This window comes from Rutidosis leptorrhynchoides, chromosome 4 (genome assembly GCF_046630445.1).
Source record: "Rutidosis leptorrhynchoides isolate AG116_Rl617_1_P2 chromosome 4, CSIRO_AGI_Rlap_v1, whole genome shotgun sequence".
NCBI lineage: Eukaryota > Viridiplantae > Streptophyta > Magnoliopsida > Asterales > Asteraceae > Rutidosis > Rutidosis leptorrhynchoides.
Window position 1 is genome coordinate 168,595,286 of NC_092336.1, and position 21,917 is coordinate 168,617,202.

At 33.1% G+C, this 21,917-nt stretch overlaps 1 protein-coding gene across 1 annotated transcript; it reads right to left on the bottom strand.

The window, feature by feature from the left end:
- Positions 1–2,565: 2,565 nt before the first annotated feature.
- LOC139840371 (UDP-galactose/UDP-glucose transporter 5-like) lies at positions 2,566–8,003 on the bottom strand. Its single transcript, XM_071830639.1, has 12 exons — positions 7,640–8,003; positions 7,005–7,118; positions 5,996–6,088; positions 5,822–5,887; positions 5,637–5,735; positions 5,461–5,540; positions 4,857–4,969; positions 4,647–4,735; positions 3,692–3,778; positions 3,535–3,603; positions 2,860–3,007; positions 2,566–2,746 (listed from the first exon to the last, which is right to left on the bottom strand). Exons 1-11 carry the CDS (start codon positions 7,742–7,744, stop codon positions 2,873–2,875), a joined length of 1,050 nt encoding a protein of 349 aa, XP_071686740.1. The 5' UTR covers positions 7,745–8,003; the 3' UTR covers positions 2,566–2,746; positions 2,860–2,872.
- Between the last annotated feature and the right edge of the window lie 13,914 nt (positions 8,004–21,917).

The following is a 21,917-nucleotide window of genomic DNA, read 5'->3' on the forward strand; positions in this document are numbered from 1 at the left end:
AACAATGACGGAGTGGATCTCAGTCATGAGAATAGTTACAAATGAGGCATTAAAGCCTAAGAACATAATAAAAAGGGATTTTTTTTTTCTTCCAAACATGCAATTGAAAGCTATGACAATATTTAAGATTAGTCGAACATAGGAATACTTTTAGGTTTATATTCCTCACGATAATCTATCTACAAGTAAACTTCCCATTGAAGACGACATCGTTTCTTGCAAGTCAAATTGCTCAAATAGTGGCGGGTAAGATCATTTTCCAAAACTTGGCGGCGTTACTATCCATCCTATAGTACAAATCAAAAGAAAAAGCTAAGGAATCACCCAACTTAGATTCCACCAACGGAAAAGATCCGACCAAATTTTAAAGGTCCGATTACAACGTAATAACAAATGTTCAATTTAATCTTCTTCTAACATGCACTAAATACATAGCATAGATTGAGTCGGGGGGAAGAATGTGGTGTCGAGCCAAAACCTCCTTAACGGTTACATTTTAGCCAAAAGTTGTTCCTTTTTCATGGACACCTTTTCACAAAAAGGTGTGGCCATTCATTCTCTATAAATAGAGTGTTTGTCTCAATTTTCTGGGTGATGAAATGATGAAAACATAAACACTCACAATATATAAATTCTCTATGTTCTTGACTTTATAATTGCATATATAACATTTGTCTTATCCCAATAATCAGACAATATTTTTATAAAGGGTTAAATACTTAATAGGAAAGTATGTACACGATTAAAAGGTTTATCCAGTCATTTCCTATACCCTATATCTAACAATTAGGAAGGTTTGCAAGGAAGAGGGTTTTGAGGATGTGACTATCCAAACATGTTAGGAATTATGGCTTTGGAGGATTAGGATGACGAGGAGTCGTCAGATGATTTGTTATCAATTCCGGGTGATAAGTATGGATCTTCTATTGATGAGACGAAGTTTCAAAAGGATCGGATGATAAGGTTAACTCATCCAAATTTTGTGAATAAAGCAAGAGTGTAGACGAGGAGAATTACATGGATTATAAGTCTGATGATCATGTTGATGATCATAATAAAGTCGATGCATATGGTTTTGTGGGTGACTGGGTGAGAGTTCCCTTCATTCCAAAGTCAATATGGGAGTTGGGTATTTTCGTATAGGCATGGTTGAAAGTTGAAATAGATGAGTTAAAATGCCAAAAAATGTTTTCACATCTTTCAGAATCGGTTGGGATGATGATGTTTAATCAATATAGCTTTTAGTGGTGAATATTCGGGAGTGTTAAAAAAACGGAGGGAAAGTAATGTATAAAAGAGATGTGTTACTTTCATAATGTTCATTTTCAGGAGTACATGAGTCAAAAATGTCGAAACTATAACTTTTTCGGATCTAAGTCTATGTGGGGCAATCATTGTTGCGAAAGACCCCGTCTCAAGCCGTTGCGATGGTTTGGTGACTACCCGTCCCATCTCGAAGAAAACCATCTAATATGACAGTCAATGGTCAAAATTCGAGTTTAAGTAAAAATCGGGTCAAAATTCAAAAAATCAGAAAATCGGTCAAATTTGTCGCATTTTAGTTTGACTTTTTTTTTTTATTAAATTAACGGTGATAACGATTATGGGTACAAATTAATCAATTAAAGTTTTTGGCTTTAAAATATGTATACATATATACATATATACATTTTATATATTTATATACTTATATATTTAAAGGTCAACTTTGGTCAACGTCCGTCTCGACTCCCGTCTCGACCTTTTTAGGACTCGAGCGTCTCGATACCGTCTCACGTGTTTTGCAACCTTGGGGGCAACTATACATGTTGTTTATCTCGAGGCATGTCTCACGCTATCAACTTGATTTTTTTATGAAAGGAAGAATATGGTGCGACGACGACTTTATCTTTATCCTTTTCATTTGTAAATATCAAATCTAAATGACTAATTATGGTATTGTCGTTTCTACATGTGTTTTTCTTCTTAATAAAAAATGTGATTGATATTCAGATTGATAAATGCGATAAAATAATCTGTGAAAAAACACAAGAAAAGAGTAGTTAGTCTTGATGGGGCGGTTGTCAAGTCTATCATTAAGACTCGGAAAGGTAAATCGGTCGCTAGGTAGTTTGTTTGGATGTTTTTTCGGTTTGTCTTTTAGAGTTTTATTTCGGGTTGGTTTCGTATTGGTCTCTATAGTGGCGCTTTTTCATGTTTATGTCCCGGTATCTTTTCTTTGTTTAGGTTGTTTAAAGCTCAAGTTTAGTTAGTCTTTGGCCGTTGTTTAGTGTTTAGGGCCTTGTAGTGGTTTATGGATTCGATTGTAACTTTGTTCGTTCTTTTCATCGTCTGATGAAAAGTTTCAGTTTAATGTTATCGTTATTTTTGCCAAAAAAAAAAAAGAAAAAAAAAAAAAAAATTGTAATCCATGTTCCATCCGATGTGTAAATTGTCATAGCTATTTGTCAGCAAAAAATTGACTTGACATGAATTTGTTGTTTATTAATTGATGAAAATGGAAATATATAATTAAATAAACTAAATGGAGTAAAATACCTTGCCAAGTACAAACCATGACCAAGTATAATCAAGTAAATTAATAGTTTACAAAGTTGATTCTCAGATAAAGTGATTGTAGATGAGTTGTCAAGTAGGAAAATATGCTGAAAATTTTCTCCATCTCGTTAAAACACATGTAGATAGAGGATTAGACCTTAAATAAAATAAAAATGTAAGAAAACAAAGAGCAAAAACAGAAAATAACCTACATTTCTATGGTCCATAAAAAACCTATAGGTAAAAGCTAAATCAGTCTTCCATTGGTGAAATTCACATTTCGGATTCTATATATGTTTAACTATAAACGTATCGAAAAACCTTTTATGAAATCCTAATGAAAACCTCTTTGTTCGATCACCTTAAAAGGGACAGATGCTTCTTCATCTAACTTGTGTATTGGGGGTAAAGGTTTCTCAGCTTTGCTTTTAATGAAACTTCTTGCATAAAGAGACCCAAACACAATCACCTGCAAAATGGGCGGGTCAGGTAACTAGTCAAAACGGGTTGGAGTCAAAAACACTAATTTGGAATGCAGTGTCAACATTTTTAGTACAGATTCTAATTTTCTTTATTAATTTTTATTTAAATGGCTGTAAAAAATACAAACGGAAAACGTTAACAACATCCTATAGGCCTGTTGTTAAGGTACATAAAAAAAAGCTTATACAATTGAATAACCGCTAAATTAAAGTCAACCGTAACCGCCGTGTACAAGTTATTTATGCATCTTAACGACAGCCTGGGTTGTCGTTAGCATTTTCCAATACAAAAAACCTATTTTATTTTAACAAATCAATTAGAGTTGATATTATTTGAGTAAGCGAGTAACACAAACGCCCCGTTGAAGATTAAATCCAACCCAAAGCGAAACCCAAAGCGACCCGTTAAATGTGACCAGCTTGAAGATTTAGTTTGCCTCCTTTATATTTATATAAAATATATAATAATTATAAAATGATATGATATAAATAAAGGGTATAAATGAATGCTTACTGCTCCAATGAATTGTTCCACGCTAAGGGGGTGACCAAACCAAACGCACGACAGCAAAATGCTCACTAACTACAGGATTTTCAAATATAAGTTTTAAGTTTCATTAAATAAAATATAGTAAAAAGATTGGATATGAAAGAAAATGGTTAAAGTTTACTTGTCTAGTTGTCATTATAGTAGCAAATGTAAGAGCTCCGAACGTGCGAATTGTGTAAGATATGAAGAATTGACTGGCTGTTGCAACCTGCAGTACAACAAAAAAGATGAGTTACAGTATGAGATAAACAAATTGTTACAATAATTACACACTTTCACATTAAAGAACCAAATATAGTCACAATAACTATTTAAATGCACATCCAAACAACCTCTTAATTCAATCTCTTGAAATTCAAAAAATTAAAAAAAATGATCTACTAGTTTATCACTTTATCTCCATTTTCTAGTCAAAACACCAACTACATAATATAATTATCAGTTACCCTTCACCAAGTAAAACCAAAGCACCCATAGCTCAGAAGATATAACACATTGAAAATTTGCCGGTACAAATTTTATTAGTTCAAAACTTCAAATAGGGATAAGATTGGTAGCAGTAGCGAACCATACTGTACCGTAACTGAAAATGCACAGTTTCAAGAACTGAATGCCGAACCGACTTACAAAAGCGATACCGGTTTTGGTTCGGTACCATTTTTATCAGTATTATACCCTGTGGAACTGGAAATTGGCTTTCGTTAACTGATATGTGAAACTTTTGTCTACTTCAATCGTAAACTATACACACGAAAATGAAAAAAACTTGAGTTCAAAAATATCTATGACCAAACATGAACACGGATAAAATATCCCAAAAAATTTCACATGCATATGTAAACAGGATCAAAAATCATACCCGATCATTAATTCCGGTATCCATGTTTGGTTTTTGGTTTACCGGTACCGAACAGAATGGTACCAAAACCGAACTAGTCCCAAATCAAGAACTGGAACCGGAACCCCATCGGTTCAGTTTACGGTAGTGGTACCGATCCGATTTCGGATTTTTGGGATTTTTGCTCATATCTAACTTCAAAAAACTATTGCTAAATAAAACAGTAAAAATAACTTACAGTTGAAAGCAATGCAATGTCAAAGAAACAATCCTTGTGGCGAGAAACGAAATCTATTGCCATAAGAAGATTGCCCTGCAACATAAGACCTAACAAAAAAGACAAGGATCAAGTAATACAATCAATTAAAACAAATGTAAAGACTTAAAAAACTTTTCACGACAGTCAAAAATTGGAGTAATTAGCTTCAGATTATCAAAAAATACTTACCAGTCAAGCTAAGTATGCAAGAACAGAGTGTAGTGTAGAAAATCTGGTTGTAAATTCCCATATCATATCCTTTAAATAATTTATCTTGAAATGTGCTAGTAAAACCATCAAACCTGAGACATCAAAAGAATTAAACATTAGATAATCATGTAATTATATGAGTAGCTGCAAGAAGAAAACTGTTACTAACATATAATTACCTAGATATATCTACTTTCTAACTTTACAACAAATACTATCAGATTATCAATTCGGTTTAAGATATTCAAGGTTACAAAAATAGCTACTCTGGGAGTACTCGGTCGGGAATTTTTAGGGAGTACTCGGCAACTCGAGAAGTACTCTGGGAGTACTCGGATGTTGACCAAATTTGACTTTGACCGGTTTTGAACAATTTTCCAGAGTAATTCCGAGTGTTGACCGAGTTTGACCGAGTAATCCCAAGTTTTGACCAAGTAATCACGGGTTTAACCGAGTAAGACCAAGTTTGACTGAGTTTGACCAATTAATCCAAATAATTGGACCGAGCATTCAGAAGACTTTGTTATATAATCCTTGAATTTGTTATATATTATGTGAAATGTATATAAGTCGAGAGTCATACCCTAGATAACCAATCATCAAAGAGACACCCCACACCGTACTTTCTCTTTCTTTGCGGTTTGGGCTTAACTCACTCGCTCCCTACATTTACAAAAACGAAGTTTTCGTAATTCATTTTCACATCTTTTTGCAAATGTGAAATCACATACATTGCGGAGAGTTAAGTGTAGCATTTACCGGAAATAGGATAAATAACGAGCAGCCAATAGTAACAAGCACGGCCAAAAAATAATCTGGCCCTTTGTATTTCTTTTGCATGATTAAAGTTCCCCAAATCTACACCCAAAAAATAAAAATAAAACAGAAACGTAAAAAGTCATCATTGATCGATTATGGAGGTAATAGTATGTTTTAATACTTACCATTACGGGTATCATTTTGGCACACTTGGCTAGAGTCTGAACAGGAAAGCTAACATATTTAAGAGCCTGGTGATATAATGGAACAAACAAATGTTAATATCTCATTAGAAACACATAAAAGTAGATAAGATTTTTTAAAATCGAAAGGTAACAAGGGTGTAAATAATATGTAACCTCGTATTGACATGTTGTAGTTAGTATATTAGATATTGATACAACACCGTACTTGTAAATGGGAGCAACAGGATCCAACGACTTTTTACTTGTCTGCATTAGAAAAATTCACAGTCAAATAAAAACTGGTACATATTACATATATACATATAAATATCAAAGTTTTTGCAATAATTAACTCTTCATTTATTAAGGTTAATCTTCTGATATAATCAGTTTCATACTAGCGGTAAGCTGTGATAATACTGATAACAGAATTTAGATTATCATTATCTAATTAACACCTTTTTAAACTAGTTTGAAGTAGTTTTTGGTGTTGTTTGTTTTTAAGTTGTTAGAGAAGATGTGGTCTGAAAATCTGAAGGCTGAACATCAAAGACTGTTTTTTTCCGTGTCTGCAGCACTGAGAATCATATTTCTAAGTCTGCAGACTTGCAGACAAAAGAAGACATTATTTTATCTTATGTGTTCAGAAAAACAAATGGTCTCTGGGACCCGGGGGCGGTGGGTTTAAAATTTTTAGCCTTAAAATTTCCGACTTTTCATTTTGCCCCCAGTGGATTTATTTTTTGCCCAAAAGTCTCCGTATTTTGCCCCCAAAACCTCCAAATTTTACCCAAAAGCCTCTATATTTTGCCTAAAATTCTCCGTATTTTGCCCCAAAAAGTTGCTACGCTTTTGAAAATATTTTCGCCCCTGGTGAAAAAAATTCCTGGTTCCCGCAATGGCCTCTCGTAAAAACATATGCGGAAGTGCAAACATAAGACATAATAAGGTTTACATAATGAAAAGCAAACAACACCTTACTTTCCTCTCACAAAACACATCTCCTTCAAAAAAAACAAACATCTGATTATCTGATTTTGAAAAACTTAAACCGCCAAATACATCACCTAACACCATCTCCTACAACCCGTTTAATTAAAATTTATTAATCTACCGATTTTGTTATGGTCAATAATGATTGTAAAACCAAGTTCGACTAGTGAAACAACCAATAACCGCTTACCAATAAGAAAACAAAAGATACTGCAGACGTGGTAATGCGGTTACAGAAAACAAGAAATAACGAATGTCTGAAGAATTCGTGGTTTAGACCATAAGGAACTCTCATAATCTTCTCCTGCAAATAAAAATCCAAAAAAGAGGATTTATTATATATATATATATATATATATATATATATATATATATATATATATATATATATATATATATATATATATATATATATATATATATATATGTCAAACATCATTTCGAATGTTTAACTTGTGTTAACAAAATAGAAATTAACAACATTGTTCCCTAAACTTGTACAAACATAGACACAATCAAACTCTAATTTACTGGTACCAAGCACACTCTTATATGCACTGAGAACATCAATATGCTAACAGATAAATTTTCAACATTAACAATGGAAAAATAGAAGTATTTAAACATAAATGTTGCTTACTTTCAACAATTGAACTAATGAAATTAAATAAAAAAGGAAGTAGCATCATTATAAATCATCAAATCAAATCAATACTAGCAACATTTCTTAGAAATGTTATTCAAAATCTCATTTCCACAATATCCATTTCATTTCAATTTCAATAAATAACACAAGATCACATTATAAATAATTTTTTAGCATACCTGTAGCACACCATAAATAACAAGAGTAGACATAATTCCAACAACAGCAAAACTACCCTTTAAAAACTTATTTTCCTTAGCATCAACTGACGATGGATCAGCCATACCACCACCGCCGGCGCCGATGCAACAGCTGCAGTATGTATATATTTATGTATCTGAGTTTATGATGAAATTGAAGGTAGAAATGAAATGGGTATTTGATAAACCCTAAAAAGATGACTAATAAGTAAAAACCCAGAAATAAAAATGAGATTTTTATATAGAAAACGTGGCGTAAGGGTTTTGGGGCTAATGATGATCGATGGGCGGTTTCACCGGCGACTATTTCTCATTGTTTTCACCGGCGATTTAAAATTTTTTAGTTTTGTGGGAATTACTAAACAACAAAAGGGGATTACTTTTTTAATTTTATTTAATGTAAAGAAAAGGGATGATGGGTGTCACGACTTTTCGTCAGTCTTACGCATATTTTATTTTTTAGGTCCATATTTTTAACACCAAATCATTTTCTATACACAAAGTAGAATAAGAAAAGGAAAATAGATGTTTAAATAAAATTATTTTTTTCTTAAGGATTAAAACTACAAATAACTAATAACTTTTTAATTTTATTTCGATATAGATAGACTATATTTAAAAAAATACTAGTGTAAACTATATATTTATTGTTTATGTGTAATTATTAACATATATAAAGTTTTAACTAACTAACGTTTTTATTCCTTGTCATTTCCACGTCACGTATTTAGTTTTTCAAATTCATCCCTTCTCTTTTCAACCTTCCTTTATGATAGTGCTAGGATCTTAGATCAAACGTTTATGCTTAATCTAGAGTCGGAATACACTAGATTGAGTTGAGCCAAATAAGATTAACGCTTTCGGGATTGAAGAATCAAACCTCTAAGAGATTAGATTGATGTCTAAGGTTGCTATTCGGTTGGGGTAGGTTTGGGACGATTGCAGACGACCAGAGAGAAAGCTAAGAGTGATTAGGGTGTGTAATATAACAATGTAACCCGACATCTCTATCTATACTAATGTGCAGTGATCATCGGACGATGGTCTATGACCATCGACCGGTGGTCCTCGTCCCTCGTCCGATGGTGCCTTCCATCGGGTGATCGTCTGAGCTGCCAACCAACAGCTCATAACACATCATAAGGTATTGGTTAATAAGATAAACATTAATAAGCAATAACCAACATTTAAATGTAATTGTTCATACACAAAATGACTGAAATAAACGTGTCTCGTACATATAAGTAGGGATTACAATAAATGTACCAACAAACTCCCCCTAAGACATAGTTCTATAAAAAGTCTTCAGTCATTCTCTCACTCAAATGGATCCGTAACCCAATTCTTCAAGTAACACAACTTGGCAACTTTCACATAATGCACAGCTTGCACTCGATTCTCCCTGCGATACAACATTCGATTATAATACATAGTAAAGATATCAGCCGCTGTAAAATTTCACAGCCAAATCGGATCCAACACTCAAATATTATCTTCATCATTCTCTGTCTTCTTCTCCGGAACAATCACTGCTTCCTCAGAGCGATCATCATAATACCACTATCTGAATCTCTGACTAAAATTCTACGGCATTTTCCTGAAAGGAACTTGCTTCATAGTCTTCGCAGGCTTATACTTGACAATTTTCAGAGATTGACCTGTCTTTGGATCAACCTTATAGCTAATCCTCGGATACTGTCGTCGAAATCCTTCCCATTTTTGGAACGAAATGCATTTCCAATTTTCTTCACAAGCAATGAGGATCTACCATCAACACCACAATACAACATCTTCAGCCTGGAAACTTGCATGAGCTCATAATACGAAAGCGATTTAAACTCATGACCATGCTTTATGTAATCAACATCAAAATCCTTCTTGATTGCAAACATGTTAAATTCTGCTATATAAGCCCAGGCTAAGATTTTTCCTTTAGCAGATTGAGACCTTTTCAGACTTATCATTTTCAAATATTTGGACTCAAGCTTAGGATTTTCACAATACTCCTAATACGTAACAAGATCCTCCATTCTTCTTCTAACATTTCAACCTTTTTTTTATTGAACTTCACAGGCAAAAATCCTCCAGGCAAAACTTCAGTCTTCTCCTTTTCTTCACACTTTCTGTTTAACAAGTCATCATTCGTTCTAAAAAGTTCATCAAAACCAGGGTGATTCTCATTCTTATTATTTTGATAAGTTGGAAAATCTTCCGCTGTAACATCTTCAACTACTTCATCTACATCTTTATCACTAAAACTTTCAAAAACTTCTATACCAAAAGATTCATCCTCAGATTGAGGATTAGTGGACGATGCGTCAGCAGATTCCTTTTCTTCTTGCTCTAGACGCACCATTTCTTCCAACTCCACTCTAGTGAAGCTGTGAGGGATCTCTCTCGCTTCTAGATCATCATAAACAGCAAAATGTTTTAGCTCATCTTGCTTATCAAAGAAATCACTAAAGCGACAATAAACTTGAAGAGGAATTACTGACAATGATGCTGCTGATGAAGATCCTGGTGCAACAACTAATTGATCATCAGCTTCTTCTTCATTAACTTCGATAAGCTCAAAGTTTTCATCCCACGCATTTACTCTTGCTTTTATTGCTTCTGCATCAGCCTTAGCATCTCCTGCATCCTTTTTCGCATCTATAATCATCAAAGCTTGATCACAAATAGTCTTTTGAAGTGACTTAACCTGCTCGGTCAGCTTTACCACCTCTTCAGATTTTTCCTTATTCTCCTTCTGAAGTTTCTCGAACTTCTCATCCATTTCCTTCTTGAGCCTCAACTGATCGGCCATCGCTTGAATGTAAAGTTAATTCAAAGAATGGATAGACGATGAATCATCCCTAGTAACAGTACCAACATGTAGAGGTGTGACAGGATTAGTGGTGGATACCGTGTCCTGTGAAACATACTGTATAGCGGATGGCAACGGTTGTTGAAAAGGTTATTGTGGTGCTTGCTGTGAGGGTTGTTGTGGTGCTTGTTGTGGGGTCACAGAGGATCCACCGGCATCCTTTTTCAAGACAGGCTTAAACATCTTCTACAGCTTCAACTTTGTAGAGACTTGTGAACCCTCATCGTCTATTTGTTTTCGCTTTCCAGATCTAACAACACTTGAATCACTTTCTTTAAGTATTTCATCACCAGTTTCATCCACCAAATTATTCACATTTGTATCTCCAACAGATTGATAATTAAGTGGCTGATCGACTTCCTCATCACTGATTCACTATCTCAAAATCAGGTTCCTTATCTGAATTGATGTTCTCATTTCTCCATTTCTTTCCCGGAGGACAATGATAGTCTTCTCTTGCCAAATGAAACACCAACTTGCCATCATCACTGCTCTTCTTTTGATTGAGTCAGTTGAATGTAAGATATAACATATGATTTAGTTTGATTGCATCCTTCCTTGACTTAACCAAAAAAAATTTTTTGCTTGTTTATGAGGATTTGCAAAAGCCTTGGATACATCTAGTGAGATTTGTTGGTAACATTCTCAACCATCAAATCAAAAATCACACCCAAAAAGTTAAAATCAGGTCTCAGAACCAGTGCAGCAAACATGCCTTGATATAACTCACTCAAATCATCAAACCCTCCTTGAAAAGAACTTAAACATCGAAGTATCACCAGAGACAAATAACGATAAGGAGGTTAGAAACCACTTCTCTTGATAGTAGCTTTAGAAATATCTCCTTTATATTTGCACCGTAACATGCACCCGGTAATCTTAGTCTTAGAAAATGCCTTTAATAACTTGCTTTTATTCTCACTTCATTAGAGTCATCAAAGTAAAACTCTTCTCTGATCATCTGAGTAGTTATTCTCTCTTCACTACCAGCAACACTGCTTATAATTACTTGCTTTCCATCTTCAACTTCAACTTTTGCATTGCTCCAGAATTCTTGCTGATGCGAGTAGTACGCAGTACAAGGTACGAAGATAGTTGTAACAATTCTTCACCTTTTCAAAAACTGAATAATACCCTTGTATTTAGCTGCATAAGGACCTCATTCGTTAAGACAGTATACCATATTAGCATATTTGCACACTCCGAGTCATGGCAAGTCAATAGCATAAGGTCCTCCACTAGAAGATGATTCAGTGTCAGAACCTGGTAGATGTTCTCCTTGAGTTCTGATAGTGCTCCAAATGAACATATATTTAGTAGCAATATCGTTCCAATATGTAAAGTTTTTAAATGTAATTTCCTTATTTTTAGTTGTAATAGTTAAATAAATAAGTGCGAAGACGAAAGACGCAAATCGCTCGAAAATGAAGATTTAAAGACAAAAACGAAGATTTGAAAGACCAAAACGTCCAAAAAGCTAAAAAGTACAAGATACAATTAAAAAGGTTCAAATTATTGATGAAGAACGTCTAAAAATGACAAGAGTACAAGTTACAAAACGCAAAGTACACGATATAAAATTGTACGAAAGGACGTTCGAAAATCCGGAACCGGGACATGAACCAACTCTCAACGCTCGACGCAATGGTGTAAAAATTACAAGTCAACTATGCACAAGAATAAAATATAATATTTAAATAATTCATAATAAGAATAATATTAATTAATAAAAAGTTGTTAATTGAGCATAGTTCAGGGGTCGTAAATGAAAATTCAATTTCTAATTTAGCCTATAAAAAGCTATGTAACGATCGATTGAAGATCACCCATTTTTTTGATCCTAAATCTATCTTTCTATTTCTATATCTTTCCCCTTAATATCAAATATCAATATCTATATTCTATATCTCTATCATAATGTTAACTTAATAAGATATAACAATAATCTTAATTTTAATTTTAAATTATGATAATAATAAGATTTATGATAGAGATCGTTTGAGTGTGTAAGTCGAAATTCTGTCCGTGTAACGCTACGCTATTTTTAATCATTGTAAGTTATGTTCAACCTTTTTACATTAATGTCTCGTAGCTAAGTTATTATTATGCTTATTTAAAACGAAGTAATCATGATGTTGGGCTAATTACTAAAATTGGGTAATTGGGCTTTGTACCATAATTAAGGTTTGGGCAAAAGACCGACACTTGTGGAAATTGAACTATTGACTATTAATAGATGGGGGGTATTGTCTAATTGAGTGACAACTCATTGGAGTCTGTCGAACCTATCTTCAAATTAATTAACCTAATAATTAATAATGATTATGGTTGTCCTATTTAGTGATGTTCATATGGAATCTGTTATAATCATTTAATTAATCAATTGGGTTGGGTAATTGATTATTCATTCTGATCAAGTGGATGAATTAATATTCATATATTCATAAACTAATTAAAACAGGGGTGGATTACATACAGTGATAACTGGTGTAATTGTTGACAGAAGTGATAACTGCGTCACAGTTTAAATCCTTAATCAGTTGGAATATTTGACTTCGGGTATAAGGGTAATTTGACGAGGATACTCGCACTTTATATTTATGACCGATGGACTATTATGGACAAAAACCAGATAGATGTATCAAATAAACCAGGACAAAGGACAATTAACCCATGGTAATAAATTAAAATCAACACGTCAAACATCATGATTACGGAAGTTTAAATAAGCATAATTCTTTTATTATATTTCTCATCGTATCTTTATTTACTGTCATTTTATTACTCGCAATTTTATTTTCTGTCATTTTATTTATCGCAATTTATTTTACGCACTTTAATTTTTGTCATTTATTTTTACGCTTAAAATCGACAAACCGGTCATTAAACGGTAAAACCCCCATTTTATAATAATACTACTACTTATTTATATATATATTTTTACAAATAAACTTAATAATATAGCGTTAACTTCACCAGCTCCCTGTGGAACGAACCGGACTTACTAAAAACTACACTACTCTACGATTAGGTACACTGCCTATAGTGTTGTAGCAAGGTTTAGGTATATCCCATCCGTAAATTAATAAAACTTGTGTCATATTTTGTAGTATTTTGTATTAAAAATAATACTATTTCGTACCCTCACGCTACATCATCAAGTTTTTGGCGCCGCTGCCGGGGAGCGCTAAAACGCTATATTTTTAATTATAATAATATTGAAATAAAATATAATAATATAATAATATTGAAATAGAATATAATAATATAATAATATTGAAATAGAATATAATAATATAATAATATTTAAGAATCAAAAATATACGTAAATTTTAAAAAAAGTCGTATTTATTAAATACTTCAGGGGTATATTATGTAACTTATAATTAATAATTGCTATCATGTCGCTTTCATGTGAATAGTAAATTAATTAATTTATTTTCATTTACTATTCATGAATAGTAAATGAATTAAAAAAAATCGTTTTTTTTTAAAAAAAAAAAAAAAAAAAATTCGTTTTTAAAAAAAAAAAAAAAAAATTTTGTGTAAAAAAAAATCGTTTTTTTTAAAAGAAAAAAAAATTCGTTTTAAAAAAAAAAAATTTGTAAAAAAAAAAAAAAAATCGTTTTTTTAAAAAAAAATTTAAAAAAAAAAAAAAAAACGTAAAAAAAAAAAAAAAAAAAAAAAACGTAAAAAAATATATATATATTTTTAAAATTTTGTCTCTAAAAAAAAAAAAAAACAAAAAAATGTTTTTTTTAGTTTTATTACCTTTAGATTTTTAGACTATAGTCGCAACTTTTAGTATTAAGTTTAGTTTTGCCATAGTTATTTTTACTTCTAGAATTTTTAGGCTTTGCCGTAAAATCCCTTAAGTGCTTATTCCTTAGACTAAGTTTTAGGTGCTTTAGAATTTTACGACGCCGTATTTCGCACTACTTTCTTATTTTTATTTTTCGACGCCTATTTTTCGACCTTTTATTTTTCGATCTTTTTCGACGAACTCTTTTTCTTTCTTATTTCTCGCTATTCTAGTTTTAGGACATAGATTTTTATTCTACTTCTTATCTAAATTTCTTAAAATTACGAAAATTTATTTTAAGTGGTTAAATTAATAGACATCAAAATTTTCTGGTTCGTAGTAATAGTTGAATTTGTACGTGGACCGGGTTATTGGAGCCAAACAGTACTCAATTATATTGAGACCAAACGAATCCTGCCCCTCTGCTGCATCTTTTGGCTATTCGAAACGTGGACAAAATCAGAAAAGTCTATTAATTGGATAACTTATATAATTTTTCTTTCCTTTTAAAAACTAATAGGATATTCAGTGAATGCACCGAGTAAAACGTTCACCACCTTTCATACGTTCACCACCTGTAACTCGATCAAGACATTTAGCAAATATTGTCGCCGTTGATTTTTCTTTAGAATCGTCATCTAGTCGAACAAGAACTCCAACTCAAATTTCCGATAATCCATCTTTTGAACCCGACTTCACAATTAAGAACCCGGAGCATATTCAAGGACAATTCCAAGATCCTGAACCACAAACCGTTAAATCAGAGTCCTCTAGTGATTCGTATTCAACGAATTCAATTATGGAAGTAACGGAACCTCTAAGTATGGAAGATCGAATGAGAGCCACACGCACGGGCCAAGGTCACGCCATTATTAAACCAGAAGTTAATGCTCCAGATTATGAAATTAAAGGACAAATCCTACACATGGTAACTAACCAATGCCAATTCAGTGGTGCACCGAATGAAGATCCTAACGAACACCTTCGTACGTTTAAAAGAATTTGTACACTATTCAAAATCCGAGAAGTGGAAGATGAGCAGATCTATCTCATGTTGTTTCCCTGGACTTTAAAGGGAGAAGCCAAAGATTGGTTAGAATCGTTACCTGAAGGGGCGATTGACACATGGGATGTTTTAGTTGAAAAATTTCTTAAACAATTCTTTCCGGCATCTAAAGCCGTGAGACTTCAAGGAGAAATTGTTACGTTCGCGCAAAAGCCAAATGAAACATTATATGAGGCGTGGACAAGATTCGGAAGGATGTTGAGAGGATGTCCTCAACACGGTTTAGACACTTACCAAATAGTACAAATATTCTACCAAGGTGTCAACGTTGCTACACGAAAAGACATCGACATAACAGCTGGTGGTTCCATTATGAAGAAAACCGCAACTGAAGCTTACAAAATTATTGATAACACAGCCTCCCACTCGCATGAGTGGCACCAAGAAAAAGATATTTTTCGTTCATCTAAAGTGGCTAGAGCCGATTCTAGCCATGACTTTGATTCCGTTTCCGCAAAAATAGATGCTTTCGAAAGACGAATGGAAAAGATGAATAAAGATATTCACGCAATACGAATCAGTTGTGAGCTATGCGGTGGACCACACTTATTGAAAGATTGTCACATTGAACCAACATTGGAACAACGAGAGAATGTTTCCTATATGAACCAAAGGCCTGGAAATAATTATCAAAATAATTATCAACCGCCAAAGCTAAACTTCAATCGAAATCAAAACATTCTTTACAATCCAAAAGGACCCGAAAATAACTGGTATAACCAACAAGGTCCGAATAACCAACCAACTCAAAACAACACTTTCAATCAACAAAGACCTGGCTTATATAAACCACAACAACAAACCGAAGAGAAAAAGTCAAATATGGAAGACGTGGTATTCAAGCTAGTTGAATCTCAAACACAATTTATTGAAACTCAAACCCAAACGAACGAGATATTTGATCAGTCATTAAGAACTCAACAAGCTTCCATTTTGAATCTAGAAAAACACGTAGGTACTCTTGCTAGCATGATGAGTGAGAGGGAACAAGGAAAGCTACCGAGTAATACTGAAGTAAATCCTCGGAATGAGAATGTTAATATGGTTTCAACGAATTCTGAAAAACCAGCACCAGAAGATGGGAAGGTTTTAGATGAGAGTAACAATGAAGAAGTTACACCACCACCACCACCCGAGTATGTAAAGCCAGTGGTGGCACCATACAAACCACCCATCCCGTTTCCAAGAAAAGGAGTTGAGTATGAGCAAGTGATAGGTAATAAAGATTGTGATACCTCTGGAAAGAAGAAGAAGAAAAAGAATAAGAAAGTGCAAGAAACAAAAGCCGTAAATATAAACCCGGTGAAGACAGTTCCACCAAAACCTCCACCTAGGGTAGGTGATCCGGGTGAATTTATTGTTCCTTGTCTACTTAGTGATTGTGTCATGTATGATGCACTAGCAGATTTAGGTGCAAGTGTAAGTGTTATGCCTCTTTCCTTATATAAGAGATTAGGTGTAGGTAAGTTAAGTCCAACGGACATGAGTGTTCGACTCTTTGATCAAACCATTAAGCACCCAGTTGGAATTGCTGACAACCTACCCGTTCAAGTAGGCAATTTAACCTTTCTAGTCGAATTTATTGTCATTGACATAGAAGAGGACCCAAACGTTCCTCTAATTTTAGGTCGACCATTCTTTGCGTCCACCGGGGCGTTATTTGATGTAGGAAATGGAAGAATGACACTTAAAAGTGGTAACAAATCAATCACCTTTATGATTCGAAAGTCTAAATCTCCACCAACTAAAACCGTTGAACCAGTAAAAACGATTGGTAATAACCATGTTGTTTTACCAACTCCAACGGTAGTGCTTAGCAATAATAAAACGCCTAAGTGTGGGGAAAATGAAGTAACACCTAATGATGACATGATAACAAAGAACCCCGTTGTTGATACGAAATTAAATGATCCCATTATTAATAGTTCAATGAAGAAACTTATTAAACGGATTCGCGATGCTAGAACCAAGGGGAACTTTAAGTTATGTAACCGGTTAGTATCCAATCTATCACCTAAAGAAAAGGAGAAACTAGTTGAAATTATGGATATTACACAGGAATCCGACCAATGGCTTAAAGAAAAAGTCACGGATATGCAAGTTGATTATGGACCAAGAGAAATTGACGATAAAGTTAATCACAATTTTGACACCACGGCTACCTAAGTGTGGGGAGATTCAAATGTTCTAAAAAGAAAATGCTATCTATAGTTAGTTGTTCTGTTCTCGTGTAGTTCCGAGAATGGAATCCGATTGGTCTTTTCCGCTAGCAGACACTAAAGAACTAGTTTTCTCCCCCCATTCTGAATTTTTTTTTTTTTTTAGGTTTTATATGAAATTAATATGCTTTTAAGTTTTGTATGATATTTAAAAACAAAATTTACTTTAATTCATTAAGTTGAAAAAATGATTTCTAGAATTCGTCGTGAGTTGAAGACTAGGTCATTAAGCCGAAATTGCTTTACCCGAGGGTGGGACGGCAAATTTTGTTATCATTATTTTTAATTTTATTGATCTAAAGTATGCCAAAAAGATATTAGACTTTATAAATTTTTGAACGTAGGGTAATATACTCAACTTCAAAAATATGTATATATATGTTTGTATTTTATATTATGTACAAAACAGGGTAGAACAACGCACTTTCAAAGACTAACATTAAGTTCAGCAATAGCTACTGATTTTGACGACAAGAAGCAAAATATCAAATGTGATGTAAAATAATATGCTTACAAACTGGGTATTTTTAATCACTTTTCTACACTAATCACCCTCATGAATTTATAATTATAGTCTGATTTCATGCAAATGAGGGCATTGCATGATCTCAAGTGTGGGGAAGGGTTATAAATTCTCTCGGGTTTGCACTTAGTTTATTTGCCAAATTTTGTGAAAATTTGAAAAATTTTCAACTAAATGAATTTAAAATCATGTTTATACATATTTATGAACAGTGAAAACTAGGTGATAATACCGAAATTATCGTTACCTCGAAAAGGACATAAATTGAGAAACACCCTAAAACGCTTGAATTCATTTAAAATGAAATAAAAGAAAATAAAAAGGCAAAGAAAGAAACTAAGTGTGGGAAGAATGTACCAAGTTATTCAATTTAAAACATATATCACATATTTTTGTACAAACAATTGAAAATACTTTTGTTTTGAACGATAATCAACTGTTTTATCCGATGAAAGAAAAGAAGAGATGGATCTACACGATGAATCAATTCCATCATTTGAAGGAAGTAAAGTCTTCCGAAAAAGACACGCGCTTCTTGATTTAGGTCATGAAGTTGTCGTCCAGACCAGCTGTAGGTTGACGAAAAACCTAGAAAAGTCATCACTAAAATCAGCAGGAAATCCACGGACCTCAGCATCAAACAGGGTCGCCAAGTGGTCAGACTTATCCTAACCATGAGAGGGTCTGTCTTGTAAAATGGGGAGGGCACCGTGCAAATTAGCTTGATAAGACTAATGAATCAGATCCCCAGAAAGGATAATCTCCTTAAAGATTAAAAATCAGCTTTTAAGACTGATATTACTCAATCCTAGAGATTGACCTTAAAGATTGAGAATTCAAACTCATGGAATTCAATGATATCTAAACTCGAGCTTGAACGAGAAAATATTTTGATCAAAAATACAAACCGATTTGTTTTCTGAAAACCCATTTTCAATGCGTTCATTACCATTGAACGTAAAATCCTGAGAATTCATCAGAATTCATTAGGTCACCTGAACCAAATCGGGTGTCAACCGTAAGAACGGTGGTTGCATAGCATGGTCAGAGACAGGACCTTGTGCCAGACCGAAAAATCATAGGATGATCTTTACTATCGCTCCTACCAAGGATAGTTCTAGCATCCGACACGTTAAAAGACCATAATCATCTGCATGTCACGGGACATTGCCTTAACAGTTTCTTGTTCATCGCTTTCCTTTACAACCGGACGGTAGTTTACCGAAAGGTAATATACGGAACAAGTAAACTGGATGTGTGCTTTCCGATACCGGGATAGCAGTGGATTACACGAACCTAAATGTTTTTAGCCAAAATATTGATCCACAAATATATTTTGCAACACCAATGGTGGATCAAATCAGAAAACTTATCTAGGGTAAAAGCTAGATTGAATTTTCAAAAGATCAAATGTTTTCATAAAGATCCTATTTCCTAAAGGATCTAAATTTTTATAGTCATGTGGGACTGTAAACCGCCTTTCAAATGTGCACTTTGCTTTGGAAACCGAAAGTAAATCGGCTATTTGATTGCAAGTGTCGTTGACCTAAACCCGAGGCAACTGTGGATGACACAACCACCTTTAACCATGGTTCTATTGTTAATATCATTGTTTATACCGCTTTATCAAAATCACTGATGTACAAAGTGTGAAGAATAAAGAAGTGATTCATGTATGTTTTTATTTCAAGTTCTGTATTGCTTGAGGACAAGCAACGCTCAAGTGTGGGGATATTTGATAGTGCTCCAAATGAACATATATTTAGTAGCAATATCGTTCCAATATGTAAAGTTTTTAAATGTAATTTCCTTATTTTTAGTTGTAATAGTTAAATAAATAAGTGCGAAGACGAAAGACGCAAATCGCTCGAAAATGAAGATTTAAAGACAAAAACGAAGATTTGAAAGACCAAAACGTCCAAAAAGCTAAAAAGTACAAGATACAATTAAAAAGGTTCAAATTATTGATGAAGAACGTCTAAAAATGACAAGAGTACAAGTTACAAAACGCAAAGTACACGATATAAAATTGTACGAAAGGACGTTCGAAAATCCGGAACCGGGACATGAACCAACTCTCAACGCTCGACGCAATGGTGTAAAAATTACAAGTCAACTATGCACAAGAATAAAATATAATATTTAAATAATTCATAATAAGAATAATATTAATTAATAAAAAGTTGTTAATTGAGCATAGTTCAGGGGTCGTAAATGAAAATTCAATTTCTAATTTAGCCTATAAAAAGCTATGTAACGATCGATTGAAGATCACCCATTTTTTTGATCCTAAATCTATCTTTCTATTTCTATATCTTTCCCCTTAATATCAAATATCAATATCTATATTCTATATCTCTATCATAATGTTAACTTAATAAGATATAACAATAATCTTAATTTTAATTTTAAATTATGATAATAATAAGATTTATGATAGAGATCGTTTGAGTGTGTAAGTCGAAATTCTGTCCGTGTAACGCTACGCTATTTTTAATCATTGTAAGTTATGTTCAACCTTTTTACATTAATGTCTCGTAGCTAAGTTATTATTATGCTTATTTAAAACGAAGTAATCATGATGTTGGGCTAATTACTAAAATTGGGTAATTGGGCTTTGTACCATAATTAAGGTTTGGGCAAAAGACCGACACTTGTGGAAATTGAACTATTGACTATTAATAGATGGGGGGTATTGTCTAATTGAGTGACAACTCATTGGAGTCTGTCGAACCTATCTTCAAATTAATTAACCTAATAATTAATAATGATTATGGTTGTCCTATTTAGTGATGTTCATATGGAATCTGTTATAATCATTTAATTAATCAATTGGGTTGGGTAATTGATTATTCATTCTGATCAAGTGGATGAATTAATATTCATAAACTAATTAAAACAGGGGTGGATTACATACAGTGATAACTGGTGTAATTGTTGACAGAAGTGATAACTGCGTCACAGTTTAAATCCTTAATCAGTTGGAATATTTGACTTCGGGTATAAGGGTAATTTGACGAGGATACTCGCACTTTATATTTATGACCGATGGACTATTATGGACAAAAACCAGATAGATGTATCAAATAAACCAGGACAAAGGACAATTAACCCATGGTAATAAATTAAAATCAACACGTCAAACATCATGATTACGGAAGTTTAAATAAGCATAATTCTTTTATTATATTTCTCATCGTATCTTTATTTACTGTCATTTTATTACTCGCAATTTTATTTTCTGTCATTTTATTTATCGCAATTTATTTTACGCACTTTAATTTTTGTCATTTATTTTTACGCTTAAAATCGACAAACCGGTCATTAAACGGTAAAACCCCCATTTTATAATAATACTACTACTTATTTATATATATATTTTTACAAATAAACTTAATAATATAGCGTTAACTTCACCAGCTCCCTGTGGAACGAACCGGACTTACTAAAAACTACACTACTCTACGATTAGGTACACTGCATATAGTGTTGTAGCAAGGTTTAGGTATATCCCATCCGTAAATTAATAAAACTTGTGTCATATTTTGTAGTATTTTGTATTAAAAATAATACTATTTCGTACCCTCACGCTACATCATCAAGTTCCTAACATTTTCAATAAGCTTGCAAAAATAACACAGATGAGCAGCCAACATTCAAGCATATAGATTTCACAAACAGAAAACCATATACTCATAAACACACACTGCATTATGTAATACTGACAAATCAACCACTAAGGAAATAACAAATACAAATCACATCAACACAAATAGACACC